This window comes from Gorilla gorilla, chromosome 21 (assembly GCF_029281585.2).
Source record: "Gorilla gorilla gorilla isolate KB3781 chromosome 21, NHGRI_mGorGor1-v2.1_pri, whole genome shotgun sequence".
In the NCBI taxonomy this organism is placed as follows: domain Eukaryota; kingdom Metazoa; phylum Chordata; class Mammalia; order Primates; family Hominidae; genus Gorilla; species Gorilla gorilla.
Genome location: NC_073245.2, coordinates 13,225,766 through 13,242,148, shown reverse-complemented (window position 1 = coordinate 13,242,148; position 16,383 = coordinate 13,225,766). Strand labels below are relative to the sequence as shown.

Sequence of the window (16,383 nt, the reverse complement as noted above, 5' to 3'; positions counted from 1 at the left end):
TTTGAGACCAGCCTGGCCAACATGGCAAAACCCTGTCTCTACTAAAAATACAAAAAAAAAAAAAATTAGCTGATGGCACGTGCCTGTACTCCCAGCTGCTGGGGGTGCTGAGGCAGGAGAATCACTTGAACCCAGGAGGTGGAGGTTGCAATGATCTGAGATTGCACCACTGCACTCCATCCTACGTGACAGAGTAAGACTCTGTCTCAAAAAAAAAAAAAATTTATTTCCATTGACTCTACACTTTTTGTTTATCTACTAGTACATGCCTAAGTTATTGCCCCTTTTTATTTTTATTTTTTTCTGACATCCAGGTAGCCCAGTGTGTCTCACCAAAGGGACCTCTTGCTTGTTCAAGAACATACTTTTTTGGAGCTACTCATGTTCCTTACTTGGGTAAGTCCCTATAAGTTGTCATCTCATTAGCTTATCTAATGAATAGTCTCTCCCATGAACTAGAAGTTGACATACAATTCACTACTTTGCTTGGAAGCTCAGGTTACCCAATTTGTGGGCCTCCAGCTCCCTCTCTGATTACTTCTGGATAGTTGATGTGTCTAACACTTTTCTCACAGAATGTGTTTCAAGAGGAAGATGATTGGTGCAGCCTACATTAAGTCTAACCACGTGTATAACCCTTTGCTAGGTGTCACAGGGGAGGCCAAGATGAATAAGACCTAGTTTAAGAAAGCAGGAGGTAGGGACCAGGAATGGCGGCTCACGCCTGTAATCCCAGCACTTTGGGAGGCCCAGGCAGGCAGATCACTTAAGGTCAGGAGTTTGAGACCAGCCTGGCCAACATGGCGAAACCCCATCTCTACTAAAAATACAAAAATTAGCCAGGCGTGCTGATGCACACCTGTAGTCCTAGCTACTCAGGAGGCTGAGGCACCATAATTGCTTGAACTTGGGAGGTGGAGGTTGCAGTGAGCCAAGATTGAGCCACTGCACTCTAGCCTGGGCAACAGAGTGAGACTCTGTCTTAACAACAACAACAAAAAAGGAAGAGGTGGGGTCCGCAGTGGGAATTTGGATGACTCAGCCAGGTGCCCACTCGACTGTTCTTGTGAGGAAAGTGAGAAAAGGCCATAATAAAAGGGTACTTAGGAGCAGGAGCATGCTGTGGGGCCATCCAGAAAGGCTAGGCTTGCTGGGGCTGCCCTGCTTACTGGGGTAACCAGAAGTTGCAGGTATCCAAAGACACATGGAAAAGAACCTATGGAATGAATGCAGGTCTCAGCATTGCTACACAGAGGAGAGTACATCAGGAACCACATTTTATTCTGGATGATGTTAAATAAGCCAGGAAACTCTGGAAAGAAGCATAACTTGGGTCAGGTAATTAAGGAGATAAAGCAAGAGGTAGAACTGAGCCTGTTTACTGATGTCTCGAGGTTAAAAAAATTAAAAATAAAAACAAAAACATTCCAGAACCTAAGATTCCACACATCTCTGGTATTTAATGGTGTTGCTGAGTGGGTTGTAAAAGTGGAAAATGCGGGTGAAGGTCCAGGAGGCTGTTGGGAATGGCCAGGTTCCACTGTTGTTGGTGTTTGTACTATATTTAACTTAAAAGAAAAAAATAGGCTGGGCATGGTGGCTTGCGCCTGTAATCCTAGCACTTTGGAGGCTGAGGTGGGTGGATCACCTGAGGTCAGGAGTTTGAGACCAGCCTGGCCAACATGGCAAAACCCCATCTCTACTGAAAATACAAAAATTAGCGGGGCATGGTGGCGTGCACCTGTAATCCCAGCTACTCAGGAGGCTGAGGCAGGAGAATCGCCTGAACCTGGGAGGCGGAGGTTGCAGTGAGCCGAGATTACACCACTGCACTCCAGCCTGGGCGACAAAGCTAAACTATGTCTCAAAAAAAAAATGCCTTCCAGGTAAATTAAGCATTTCTAGCTTCATTGTTAAATGTTTGCATATCCTGTGTTCTTGTCACATTCTTAGTGGGCCTCTTTCACAGGTGGTGACAGCAAGCTGCCCAAGAAAACTGAACAAATGTAAGTCTTCATATTTTATTTTTTCTTTCTCAAAGTTGAGTTACTCAGTTGTGACTGTCCTGTGTACTTCCTTTTGAGATCAACAGTGATTAAGACATCTGCTTTTGCTGGGTGTGGTGGCACACACTGTAATCCCAACATTTTGGGAAGCTGAGGTGGGAGGATCAGTTGAGACCAGGAATTCGAGACCAGCCTGGGCAACATAAGCAGACCCTGTCTCTACAGAAAATAAAAAATTAGCCAGGCATAGTGGTGCGCGCCTGTGGTCCCAGCTACTCAGGAGGCTGAGGTGGGAGGATCACTTAAGCCTGGGAGGTCGAGATTTCAGTGAGCTATATGATTGCACCACTGCACTCTTGGCAACAGAGGGAGACTGTGTAAAAAAAAAAGAAGACGACGACGACATCTGGTTTATGACGTGAACATTACTGTGTTGTTTCCCAAGTTTCTCTCAGCTTGGAATTCAAGCCAGAGAACCTTGCCAGCTTTGCCATCTGCTCTTCTCTCTAGACTTCAGAGACTTCTTACCTGCACACCCATGCATTTATGATGTAACTCCCCTTGATATGTTTTCTATATAATGCATTTTTAAATTAAGGGCTTTTCTAAGAATAAACCATCCTGAAATCCATTAGGAGAATCATGTGAAACCACAACTGGTCTGAAGAGTGTCTTTCTCTGGATTTGACACTTAAGCCTATGGAACATAGTGAGAGGGTGTGAACACTGGCTGTGCAACCTCAGAAAGGGTCTACCTAGTGTTGACTTCTCTTCTTTCACATACAGCAGGAAACCAAAGACAGAAAATAAACTCATTAGTGCTGAAACTATTAAATTCCAAAAAGCATTCTCCTTCAGCAATATGGACATAATGGAATTTTATTATTACCTAATTAAATACTGCAGCTTAACTTGGTGGGGTCTAGATCAGCACTTCCCTGTGGCCAGCAGTGAGAGGCTACAAAGGATTATCTAAGGATCTCTTTAAAATATAGGTTCTCCAGGCCCAATCCCAGGATTACAATCAGAATTTCTAGGGCAGGGCCCACAAAGTTGTATTGGGAAAAATATAATAGAAAAAATATAATCATACTATAGAAAATATGGAATTAGAGAAACGAAATTAAGATCAGCTATAATTCCTCCTGTCTGGCACTACCCATTAGTATCTTAATTTGTATATTTCTGGGACTGAGTGCAGTGGCTCACCTGAAATCCCAGGACTCTGGGGGGCCGAGGCAGGCAGATGGCTTGAGCCCAGGAATTTGAGACTAGCCTGGGAAACCCTGTGGAACTCTGTCTCTACAAAAATTAGCTGGACATAGTGGCACATGCCTGTATTCCCAGCTACTCGGGAGGCTGAGGCAGGAGGATCATCTGAGCCTGGGGAGGTCAAGGCTGCAGTGAGCTGAGATCACACCACTACACTGCAGCCTGGGTGACAGAGTGAGTTCCTGTCTCAAAAATGTGTGTGTGTGTCCAGGTGCAGTGGCTCACACCTGTAATCCCAGCACTTTGGGAGGCCAAGGCGGGTGGATCACATGAGGTCAGGAGTTCAAGACCAGCCTGGCCAACATGGCAAAACCCCGTCTCTACTAAAAATACAAAAATTAGCCAAGTGTGGTGGCACATACCTGTAATCCCAGCTACTCAGGAGGCTGAAGCAGGAGAAGTGCTTGAACCTGGGATACAGAGGTTGCAGTGAGCCGAGATAGCGCCACTGCACTCTAGCCTGGGTGACAGAGCAAGACTCTATCTCAGAAAAAAAAAAAAAGGAAAATTGTGTGTGTGTGTGTAAACGTGTGTGTGTATGTGTATGTGTATGTATATATCTTTCTGGGCTTTTAAAAAAATTATTAAGCTGTAATCATAATGTGTATGTAGTTCTTTTGTGGGTTTTCTTTCCTTAGCAACAAGTCAACCATTTCCTCATGTTGGTGGGTGTAGTCTTACCTTGTGCCTGCTTGTACTTCTGTGCCAGCGCTGCTTAGCCACTGTCCTGGTTCCTTATGCTAGACCCTTAAACATTTTGCCTAAACCAAATCCATTGATGCCCCATGTCAGGGACTGGTATTGAGTGGTAACTGGGTGCACATTGGGAGATTTGCCAAATCACAGATCCAGTGGAACATGTGGATTCAAGTGAAAGTGACAACAGAGGCCGGGTGCAGTGGCTTATGCCTATAACCAATAATCCCAGCACTTTGGGAGGCCAAGGCAGATGGATCACAAGGTCAGGAGTTCGAAACCAACCTGGCCAAGATGGTGAAACCCCGCCTCTACTAAAAATACAAAAACTAGCCAGGCGCGGTGGCAGGCGCCTGTAATCACAGCTACTCAGGAGGCTGAGGCAGGAAAATCGCTTGAACCCGGGAGGCAGAGGTTGCAGTGAGCTGAGGTCGCACCATTGTACTCTAGCCTGGGTGACAGAGCAAGACTCCATCTCAAAAAAAAAAAAAAAAAAAAAGAGCCATGCAGGCTTTTTAATTTTATGGGTCAGCGGCCATGTGGCTTGTGTATTGATCTCCTATGTAAGGATCAGTATAGGAGAAGACCAAGCAAGGGGAAGGCCTGACCAGTGTTGGTACTGAGTGATGTTTGAATCAGCTGAGGAGGGGGATATCTTTGCATGTCTTTGGGTTTGGCATCTTTAAATGCACCCTTAGTGTCAAAGTGTAGAGGATTCTGGTCTCACCTGGAAGGGGCCAAGCTCATTCACATCTCTCTGCCAGGCCCCTTCCAGGGTATACCCTCTGCCCTGCCCTTGCCTGGCCAGAAGACTTCAGGATATGTTGATACTTGGAGCTGTCATTTTGTTTTATGAGCTCTCCCTGTTCTTTTTTCTTCAACTCAACCCTAACCTCTTACCTACATTGTGGAGGTGTGGTGCAGGAGCCAAGGAGGAAATTGAAGGAGGTGGCAATGTGATGTGGCACAGTGGAAAAGCACCAGGCTGAGAGCAGATCTGAGTTTGGGTCAGCCATGAATTTTCTGTGACTTAATAGACAACATATTCCACTTCCAGAGGCCCTTATTGCTTCTTCTATAAGATGAGAGGATTAGACCAAATCATTTCTGTGTTTTTTCCCACTTTCAAACTCCTATCACCTTCCTTTACCTGATTCCTTTACAAGATTCTTATGGGCTTAAAAATAGACACATTTTTAGGTGAGACGTTGTCAGTTCCTTGCCAGGTGCCTCTCCTGGCCTTTCAGGGCCCCTTGGATGAGCCCCTTCTCTTCGTAAGTGTCCTAAGAAGAGCCTGCACCTCCTTCCTCCAAGGCAGTGGTTCTCAACCAAGGGCAATTCTATTGTACCTCCCTCCCCCATCTTTCCCCACTCCCAGGAACATTTGGCAGGGTCTGGAGAAATTTTTGATTATCACAACTGGAATGCTACTAACATCTAATGGGTAGGGATGCTGGTTAGCAGCCAGGGGTGCTGCTGAACATCCTACAATGCACAGGACAAACCCCACAGCAAAGAATTATCCAGTCCTAAATGCCAAGGTGGAAAAACCACCTTAGGTGGTTCCCTGAAATGAACCAGACTGGTTTTTCTAGGGACCTTCGTGGCAGTCCATTCTGGCAGAGAAAAACCCAGCCCTTCCTCAGTCTGGTCATCTCTCTTCTCCCGCTGAGGTCTCCTACCCAGAGGTTCCAGTAATAGACCAGCCTTCAGCAGGTCTAGTGAAAAGACGGTATGAAACTGCAGTATGATTGGTCCCTGGGAAAGCAGCAAGTGGGTATGAGAACACTGAAGGAATTCCTGCTCTGTAGGTAGCTGTTCCTGCACATAGAGGAGTCAAGGAGTCTACACAGTTTTATTCTGTTTGGTTACAAACAGGGAGGGGCAGTCTCTTGAGCAGAATTCAGAGGAGCCGACTTTCCTTAAGGTGATTTAACAAAAGCAAAGTATAAGTCAAACCAGGGATATGACTTTTTTTTTTTTTTTTTTTTGAGACAGGGTCCCACTCTGTCACCCAGGCTGGAGTACAGTGACACAGTCTTGGCTCACTGCAACCTCTTCTGCCTCCCAGGCTCAAGTGATCCTCCAGCCTCAGCCTCCTAAATAGCTGAGAATACAGGCACACACCACCATTTCTGGATAATTTTATTTTTATTTATTTTTATTTTTTGTCGAGATGGGGTTTTGTCATGTTGCCCAGGCTGGTCTCAAATTCCTGGGCTCAAGCGATCTGCCCATCTCAGCCTCCCAAAGTGCTGGGATTACAAGCCTGAGCCACTACGCCTGGCCCAGGCATGTGACTTTTAAAAGGTTTAGAAATCAGTGGGTTATATTTTTGCCTTTTTTCATTCTGTTTAAAAATCAGTTTCTTAGGGGCTGTCATTTATGTGCATGCATCTTTTGACAAAAACCTCATGATGCTGTAATGTTAACCATTATTTTTTGTTTTTAAAGTAGGCTATTGTCCCAGATATATGCTGCTGTTATTGAGGCTGTTTTGGCTGGCATTGCATGTTATGCTAAAACTTCCAGTCTAACAAAGGTAATTTAAATACCATGTTTCCCTTTCTGTAATTATTATTTTAATGTAAAACATTCTATCCATGTGTTTCTTCTTTGGACATCTTGTAGTACTCACTTTTGTGCGAGCTTGGGCCTCTTTGACACCAGGCAGAGAGAAGCCCTGAGAGCACTGAGCTTCTGCTGCCTGTGACTGTGCTGCTGTTGTCTTAATGGATGACAACTAATCGGTGCTTCTTTGTAGACATCTGGTTGTGTTAAGGAAAAATCATTCTGTAGCACATTGTTTTGTTGAATAGCTTAAACAAAAGTCTTTTAAAAGCTAAAAAAAAAACAAAAAGACAGCTTTAGATTATTCTACTATGAAATCTAATAAAGTTCGGTAAGTTTGATTTCCTGTAACTCAGTGTTTAAAAAAAATAGCTAAAGATTAGAAAATCTGACTTGCTTTTCCTAGACAAGCACATGTGTTCCCGTTCTCTGACCATTATCTTCCTTGCTGTTTTGCGGTTAACCTGCCCTGCTGAGTTGGATTCCTATATCTGACCCAGTAAGGAGATGAGAAGAGTCAGCTTGATGCCTCCCAAATGCCAATAGGACCTTTTCTGAAGGAAGCCATTTGACATTGGAAAGGTTGTGTATGATGTAGATATCAGAGAGACTGTAGCTGTAGTCACCAGCTCCTTGCCATCTCCCCTCCTCACTGAACTTGTATCCCTGGTACTGACTCCGGATTTCTCAGCCCTTTAGCCACTACATGCAGAAGGCTTATCCAAAGCACCGGGGTGTCCTTCAATATCAGTTCTCACATCTTTGTTTTTTAACTGATCTTTTGTAACTCTTGCTATTTGGATATTCTTAGCATCTGGCTAAAACTCTGAGGGCAGAGGTTCCTTCCCAAGAGCCAAGGAAGAGGGGAGGAGAAAGCACTTTTACAGACCTCACATTCCACTGCTGTCATCACAGCTGGTCACTTCTCTGGATCCAGCACGTCAGGTTCCAGTGCACACCTGCCTGAATGCAGTTTTGTCCTGTAAACCTAGCCTGGAGAAAGCAGGCCCTTGTTTCCCTTAAGATGATACTTTCACTTTAATCTATTCATGCCTACCAAGTAGTCACATAGATGGGAAGGGCACACTGTAGGGCATGGTGTGATCCTGGACAAGTGTTAGGAGGGCCCTTCCATCAGTGATATGTGTACTTTTTCCTGCTGTGAAAGCTAATTGTCGCTGTCTTGTTATTATTTTACAGGCCAAGGAGGTAGCAGAGCAAACTCTGGGATCTGGGTTAGATTCCTTTGAGTTGATTCCGTTTAAGGCAGCCCTGTGGTAAGCAATGGCTGATATTTTTTATAAGGAATTTTTTTTCTTTGTTTTGGAAGATTCTTTTTTCCCTTATAATTTAGATTTCATCTCCCCTTTGAGAAATGTTTCAGTAAAATAATGAGATGTGTGAAGGAGAATCATTCATGATTCAGCCTTCACTTAGAAGCCAAAGAGCCAAAGATGCAGGAACTGTTTGAGAAAGTCACACACATGTTCTGAGGTTAGAATGCAGGGCAGATTAACACCAGCATCACAGGAGATTTGACAAGCCTGGGTTCCAAGGCTAGAAAGGTAAAGCTGGGTACCTGAATGGTGAGGTTTCTAGGGGCAGGGGGCCCTGGGCACAGGAAGATAGTCACTGCTTAGAAGAAACTTGCACTGGGCCTCATCTGTCTCTTGAATGACAGAAACCCTGAGCCTGGCCATGTCCTGGGGTCTGCATCGTCTGAGAATCTGGTGATTTTTCCATCACATCTCCCGGCATGTCACGGTGGTTGTTATCCATAGCTAAATCTTCATGAACCCAGTCCACTTAACCACTGTTTCACGTGAGGACCATTATGTGCACTTTTATACAAAGGGTACAAAAGACACCAATACTGGGGAATTTATTTAAGAATACTTCTAGGATGTGTCCTGTGATGCCTCAGGTCTATGTCCCACATTTTCTTAAATCTATAGTCCTGTGTAATAAGAGAGAGTATTTGAAAGATTAGTCAATTAATTGGTCTAACAAAAAGAATTCTATTTCTGCAGCCCCAGGAGTGGAAGAAAGAGCCAGAACTCTGTGGTGCAGGGCTTTAGACTTGCTTCAGGTCTTCTTTCCCCTGGGTCTTCTGGATCTTGCTGCCCGGGCCATGAAAGGGAAAGGATAAAGGAAGTTTGTTCCCTTAAGACCTTGTGCTGCCCTGTGCTATCTGTTTCTGGCCAACCTGAATTTGAGAACCCTCCTTCAGTTTACATCTGTGTGACCTTGGGCAAGATAGGAACTGTCTGTATCTGCTCCTTCAGCTACCCACCTTGTAAAGCAGTTGGGCACATAGATGTTAGCTGCTGTCACAGTGGGGTATTCTCTCTTACCATCAATATGGCTGGCATAGTCATTCTACTCCTCCTTTACTTGGGCCCTTGCCTAGGCCACTCAGCCTCCCCAGAGCAGGCCCCCTCTCAGTCCCAAGGCCTCCTAGGCCTAGGTGTCTGCCCTAGCTGGAGAAAGGCACAAGGAGAAAACACCAGTCAATGGGAGAAGAGTCCCCCAGGCCAGTCTTCCACCTAGAGCCCCTCCCCTTTCTCACCACAAAGATTGCTTCACTGAGGGCGGGGCGCAGTGGCTCACGCCTGTAATCCTAGCACTTTGGGAGGCCAAGACAGGCGATCACTTGAGGTCAGGAGTTCAAGACCATCCTGACCAACATGGCAAAACCCCGCCTTCATTAAAAATGCAAAAATTAGCCAGGCATGATGGTACACACCTGTAGTCCCAGCTACTGGGGAGGCTGAAGCAGGAGAATCGCTTGAACCCAGGAGGTGGAGGTTGCAGTGAGTCGAGATCGCGCCACTGCACTCCAGCCTGGGTGACAGAATGAGACTCTGTCTCAAAAAAAAAAAAAAAAAAAAAAGATTACTTCACTGAGGACCCTCAAACTGCTTCAGGTTAGCAGATCTCTTTCTCCCAAGAGGGGAAGGAGTGGGAGCCATGAATGCAGACAGGAATTAGTGTGTAGCTTTCTAGTATGTGTTAATGCAAGAGATTACACTTACACAAGTTAGAGTAAGCTGAAAGGGTTTTCTAGTTATTTCTCAACTCTGAAGGCCTCACACATGGCTCCACAGCATTTGACTATGAGTTGCAGAGACGTGGCCTCTGCTTGCGCTCAGAGCAGGGATGGAGGGTCATTCTCAGTCTGCAGTGAGCAGCAGTCCTCTCATGTCATTTTCTCCTGTTGTGGTCCAAGAGTCAAGACAGTCCTTAGGACTTGCACAGAGGCAGGGCCGTGATTAGAGTCAGATTCTGGCCCCATACCTGCTGGTGGTGTGGGACCATGGGGAAAGTATCCGAAATAGGGTAAATCTGTGTAAAGCAAGGATGACACACACCTCACTGTGTGGCCTTGAGAATCCCAAGCAGGTACCCTGCACAGGTATCTGAGGAGCAGGAGCAGACTGATTTTTCTTTTGTTTTGTTTCTGGTCTACAGCTCCAAGATGACTTTTCATATACATGCTGTGAATAATCAGGGAAGGTGCGTATATGATTGTGGTGCATCCTTACATGGAGCAAGTTTTAGGAGGATAAAGAGAGGGGAGGCTGCTGACATGAGTGGTTTTCTCATGCTTCCACACCTAGCAGTGACATCACTCCAGGGTTGGGCTTGGGCTGGCTGTGCTCAGCTGAGCCCCTGTACCCTGAGTGCTTCCCACTGCAGAGCTGAGGGGCAGAGGTGGGGATGGACATACTCACCTTAGTGGCCCACATACCGATTCTACAGACATGCAACCCAGTGTTTTGAAAGGCCCTAAGAGCAATCCAAATCTATGACTTGTCATTGCCAAGTTGAAAAAAGTGAACACTGTAAATTTAAGTACACTTAAAAACTCTTTAACATAGTCTTCCATCTCTTTCCCCTCCTAGAATTGTACCGCTGGACAGTGAAGATAGCTTATCCTTTGTGAAGACGGTAAGCAGAGCTATCATGGGTCAGCTGGCTGGGAATGGCCCGTAGAGGGACATCTGTAAGTTGGGAGGTGGGAGTGGGTGGGGGTCTTGGGCAGCCCACCCCACCTGAAGAAGCTGGTCTTCTCTCAGTCCTATCCCAGCCGTAGCAGTGGTGAGCCTGTGCTTACTGAAGGTACCCAGGTAGCTGTGCTAGGCCCACCCACATCTATTCTCCCTTGCCTAGGCTTCCCCAGGGTCCAGAGTCTTAACTGAGGTGTTGGGAGGCACCTCTTTCTGGGTTATGAAGCCTTCCTACAGGTAGCTGAGATTGCTCTTGTTGAAATGTGAATCCACGACAAGCCTGCCTTGACTAACAGACTAAGTTTTTCAGTGGCATCTTTGAGTTCCAAGACTTGCATTGATGTCCTTAACAGGAACCTAAAGTTGAGACCAGTCTTGACAGCGTAGTGAGACCCCGTGTCTAAAAAAAAAATTTTTTTTAATTAGCCAGGTGTGGTGGCATGCACCTGTAGCCCGACCTCCTCAGGAGGCTGAGGCAGGAGGATCACTTGAGTCCAGGAGTTTGAGACTGCAGTGAACTGTGGTTGCACCACTGCACTCCAGCCTGGATGACAGAGTGAGATTTAGTCTCAGAAAACAAACAAACAAAAACAGGGAACCTGAGAAAATTAACTACAGTCCTGTACCACAAAAGGACATCTTGGTCAATAGTGGACTGCAGATACAACAGTGGTCCCGTAATATCATAATACTGTATTTTTACTCACCATTTCTATGTGTAGATATGCCTAAATACACAAATATTACCATCGTGTTATAATTGCCTACAGTATTCAGTATAGTAACATGCTGTACAGGTTTGTAGCCTAGGAGCAATAGACTATACCAGCTAGCCTAGGTGTATAGTAGGCTACACCATCTAGGTTTAAGTACACTCTACAATGTTCACACAGTGATGAAATCAGCTAATGACGCATTTCTCAGAATGTATCCCTGTCATTAAGTGATACATGACTATAATTATTTAAATGGCCAATAGTCAACAGGGACCTGGGTCTGCCATGAAGTAGAGTAGTCAGAGCAACGTTTTCCAACATGTGTGCTGGGGGGATGGTTTGGAGATGCACTGAGATAATGGTCCCTGGGGTGGGATGGCGAAGGGGAGCCAGAGTTTCTAGGCCAGTTGTTCTCAGCCACAAGCTGAGTCCTCCCTTTACCCCAGAACATCCTGATGTGAAGAAGATTGGCAAATGGTACATGAGAGGGTAGTACATATCTAGCCAAGATTCTGTTTGTGGTGTGTGTTATATCTTGAGTCTGTTCTGTGACCACTGCCTGAGCCTTCGTTTGAAAAAGCTTTGGTCCCAGGGAACTGGGTGAGCAGCTGTGGATAATTGGTACAAGCGCATCCCCATCACCATCACCTGTGGAAAAGTAACTCAAAAGTTCCTGTCAGTAGTGTTAACCTATCTACAGAGAATAACACAACAAGGGTAATTTTTTTAAGGTTGTAATTTATGTTTTTATGATGTTCCTGGTCTCCATCTGTCAACATTTTGTGTGGATGTTCTTTTAGAACTAGTTTAGACTTTTTTGTGATATCATTAAAACATTGGGAAATACTTTCTGATATTTAGGTGATAATACTTTATCTCCTTGTTAGACTTTAAATCCCTGACTTCTCTCCTTGGACTCTTGCGCGGTGCTTTGGAAGATGCTTTGCATAGTAGCAGGTGATTAGGGATCCAGTAAAATCACAGTCTTGCGTCAAGTATGCACAGCTAATGAGACAGGAAATAAGAGGCAGGAAGCTGATGCTTTTTCTCTACATTCTGTCCTCTTATCCAGAGATGGAGTTCTATATCCTCCCCAAAGCCTTCCCTGTTGATTTCTCCCTACCAGTATTCCTATAGTCCTTGCGGTTGCAGTTTGTACTACACAAATTAAGAAATAATTATATCCTAATGTGTCATATGATATCATAATGTGTCATATGATGACCTTCATATAAGAATGCCCTTGTTTCTCCAGCTATACATTATAGATTTCCTGAAGACAGGCACCATGCTGTATTTTTTCTTTCCCCGTGCCACATGGTGGGAAGTACATAACAAGTGTCCAACAAATGCTACATGTTATCTTTTTAATATCCTCTCTTCCCTTCCTCAATACCAGTGGCCAAATATGAACATGAAGGATCAGGAACCCCCAGGATCTGTCCACGTGATTGGTCTGGGAACCAAAGACATAGGATTGCCATTGTCACTTAAGAGGGACTATGTAGCTCAGGAGGGTTCTGTGTCTTCAGATGCTCGAAATCCTTTGAGACAGCTTTAGATAAACCTTCCAGTTGTCAAACCTGAAAAGAAAGTTAATTCAAATATAGATGCCTACTTGTCTCTTTTGTATATCCTATTATCATAATAATATGGAAAATTAAGGGCTTTGGCCTTAACTGTGGTTTTTTTCCTTTCAACCTTGTGGCCTCTTTAAGTTTTTATTTGAAAATTCAGCAATCCGTTCAAGAGCCTCAGATCTTTTGTCTCTGTCCTAAGGGGTGGGACAGGCGTCCCAGGCTAGGACGACAATATGTGAAAGTGGACTTACTCTCAGGAGATCTACACCAGCACCCACTGCTCACTACTATTCAGGGTAGGAGGGGACAGGTCCTTGTGCTACTTATCCCATGTCCCTCATCAGATCTTCCTGGTCATCACAGACTCTAGCTCTAGCTAACATCATTTTCTCTTTCTTCTGCTGGCTTCTTCCCAGAATTGTTTCATTTTCACTGGTTTTTACCTGATAAATTAGGGCTTTCTTACCAGACATTTGGGAGCTCTCTGAGTTGTTCTAATTTTGTTTCCAGGCTACTGAAGCCTCAGCTTTTATTTGTCTTGGCCATAAAAGCTTGATAGCTTTCTTGCTTTTTTTATTTTTATTTTTTGAGACGGGGTCTTGGTCCGTTGCCCAGGCTGGAGTGCAGTGGCATGATCATAGATCACTGCAGCCTCAACCTCCTGGGCTCAAACAATCCTCCTGCCTTAGCCTCCTGAATAACAGAGACCACAGGCAGATGCCACCATGCCTGGCTATTTTTTTTTTCTTTCTTTTTTTTTTTTTTTGAGACAGAGTCTTGCTCTGTTGCCCAGGCTGGAGTTCAGTGGTGCGATCTCAGCTCACTGCAGCCTCTACCTCTCAGGTTCAAGCGATTCTCCTGCCTCAGCCTCCCAAGTAGCTGGGATTACAGGCACACGCCACCATGCCTGGCCGATTTTTTTTTGTATTTTTAGTAGAGATGGGGTTTCACCATGTTGCCCAGGCTAGTCTCAAACTCCTGGGCTCAAGTGATCCACCCGCCTCAACCTCCCAAAGTGTTGGGATTATGGGCATGAGTCATTATGCCCAGCCTAATTTTTTCTTTAGTAGAGTGGGGATCTCACTGTGTTGTTCAGGGTGGCCTCAAACTCCTGGGTTCCTTGACCTCCCAGATTACTGGGATTACAGGCATGAGCCACTGTGCCTAGTCAGCATAAAGCAATTTGAGGGAATATATGGAAACATAAGGATACTTTCCTTATAGCCCAAGTGTGTCTCTCTGATCAGGGAGCAATTTCAGGGAAGCCTGGGTGATCCTAAAGTCACCTCCCAGTTCAAAGATGTATTTAGGATAACTCCAGTTTTCCCTAGAAACTCTTCAGTACTCTTTTGCCATGTTCCTTTAGGCAGTATTTTGTGGTCTCATTCTTATGGACTTCTCTCTGAAAGTTTTGGGCTGGTAACTGATCTAACTGGTTTCTCATTTGATGCAGGCTTGTATGGCTGTCTATGACATTCCTGACTTACTGGGAGGCAATGGTTGCTTAGGATCTGTGGTTTTCTCTGAATCATTTTTGACTTCTCAGATCTTAGTTAAAGAAAAGGGTAAGTATATGTGATCTTTAGAAAGCAAACCTTAAGCCTTTTTTTTTTTTTTTGGCAAAATAAACTATAAACTAAGGCAAAAGGCCAACAATAAACTGGTAAAAATATTAGAACTGATGATCACAGCACTGCACTCCAGCCTCAGTGACACAGTGAGACCCCATCTCAAAAAAAAAAAAAAGGGAAACATTAATGATGAACAAAGGGTGTATAACCTAATTTATGAAGAACTCTTACAAAATTAATAAGAAAAGATAAGCTACCCAATAGTAAAATGAGCAAAAAAAATGAACAGGCACTTCACAGACGTGGAAAACAAAAAAGAGAGGAGGACTATTTATAAATGAAGATATGTAACCTCACTAGTAGTCAAGAAGAAGCAACTTGAAGGCTGGGCATGGTGTCTCATGCCTGTAATCCCAGCACTTTGGGAGCCCAAGGTGGGCGAATCACTTGAGGTCAGGAGTTTGAGACCAGCCTGGCCAACACGGTGAAACCCCATCTCTACTAAAAATACAAAAATTAGCCGGGCGTGGTGGTGGGTGCCTGTAATCCCAACTACTTGGGAGGCTGAGGCAGGAGAATCACTTGAACCTAGGAGGCGGAGGTTGCATTGAGCTGAGGTCACACCACTGCACTCCAGCCTGGGTGACAGAGTGAGACTCTGTCTCAAAAAAAAGCAATTTGAAACAGTAATTAGATATTATTTTTTTACCTGTTAGGTTGGCAAAATATTCTAAAGAATTATTATATTCTAAGGAATGAAAATATTCTAAAGAATGGTAGAATGAGCCTGATAATTCTCTTTGATCTTTAATATGTATACCTATACTACCTTGATAAAAATTAAAAAGTAGTGGTAAAATGAACTAATTCCCAAAAGTTTTGTTTCTTGGTTTTTGGGTTTTTTTTTTTTTTGAGACAGGGTCTTGCTCTGTCACCCAGGCTGGAGTGTGGTGGCATAATCTTGGCTCACTGCAACCTCCACCTCCTGGGCTCAAGCGATTTTCCCACCTCAGCCTCCCAAGTAGCAGGGACCACAGATGCGCCACCACACCTGGCTAATTTTTCATATTTTTTGTAGAGACGGGGTTTTGCCATGTTGCCTGCAATCCCAACACTTTAGGAGGCTGGGGCTGGCAGATCACCTGAGGTCAGGAATTTGAGACCAGCCTAGCTAACATGACGAAATTCCGTCTCTACTAAAAATACAAAAATTAGCCCGGCATGGTGGCACGCATCTGTAATCCCAGCTATTCGGGAGGATGAGTCAGGAGAGTTGCTTGAACTTGCTAGGCAGAGGTTGCAGTGAGCCGAGATGGCGCCACAGCACTCCAGCCTGGGTGACAGAATAAGATTCTGTCTCAAAAAAAAAAAAAAAAAAAAAGAACCCTAGCTCCTGAGAAGGGCATTTAGGGTCTGGGGCCTGCAAAGCAGGCTGAGCTGGTAGGGAATTAACTGGCATGTGTGTGGTCTTCCTGCAGATGGCACTGTTACCACAGAAACCAGCTCCGTAGTCCTGACTGCTGCTGTACCCAGATTCTGCTCCTGGCTGGTTAGTGTCATTCATCAGGTGGAAGTGGATCTACGTGTGGAGAAATCAGGGTGAACATTTGAGGAAGAGCCTCTTTGTTGGGCCCCTGGTGGGATGTCAGGTCCTGAACTAGCTGTTGTTCAGGAATGGAATTTTTGATCCCAGCCCTTTCTCTTTATACAAATGAACATAGTTCCGTTAACTCTCATAATCTTAGAAAAGTTTCAAAAGAAAGGAACAAAGTTACGTGGGTCACTGTTAAATTGGGAAAGGAAGAAATTAAGAGCCTCATTTTACAAATGAGGAAACTGAGCTTAGGAGTTGAGCGGCCCGGCCAAGGTCACACAAATCATGAGAAGTGGACCCCTTGACTTGCTTCCCTGGTAGAGTGGTTGCTACGGAGTTTTTACTGCAACATCTCTCTGCTTGTAGA

The 16,383-nt window shown here is 44.8% G+C and overlaps 1 protein-coding gene across 4 annotated transcripts in view; it reads left to right on the top strand.

Moving 5' to 3' along the window:
- DNAAF9 (dynein axonemal assembly factor 9) overlaps positions 1-16,383 on the top strand; it is a 162,265-nt gene that overhangs the window by 74,981 nt on the left and 70,901 nt on the right. For 3 of the 4 annotated variants that reach the window (XM_031004883.3, XM_055372473.2, XM_055372475.2), the window contains 8 exons: positions 315-396; positions 1,970-2,006; positions 6,429-6,516; positions 7,746-7,822; positions 10,017-10,061; positions 10,451-10,496; positions 14,305-14,416; positions 15,901-15,971. In XM_031004883.3, the coding sequence (XP_030860743.3) occupies positions 315-396; positions 1,970-2,006; positions 6,429-6,516; positions 7,746-7,822; positions 10,017-10,061; positions 10,451-10,496; positions 14,305-14,416; positions 15,901-15,971 (558 nt within the window). The remainder of the gene's footprint in view (positions 1-314; positions 397-1,969; positions 2,007-6,428; positions 6,517-7,745; positions 7,823-10,016; positions 10,062-10,450; positions 10,497-14,304; positions 14,417-15,900; positions 15,972-16,383) is intronic. The other variant, XM_031004884.3, reaches the window with a different exon arrangement.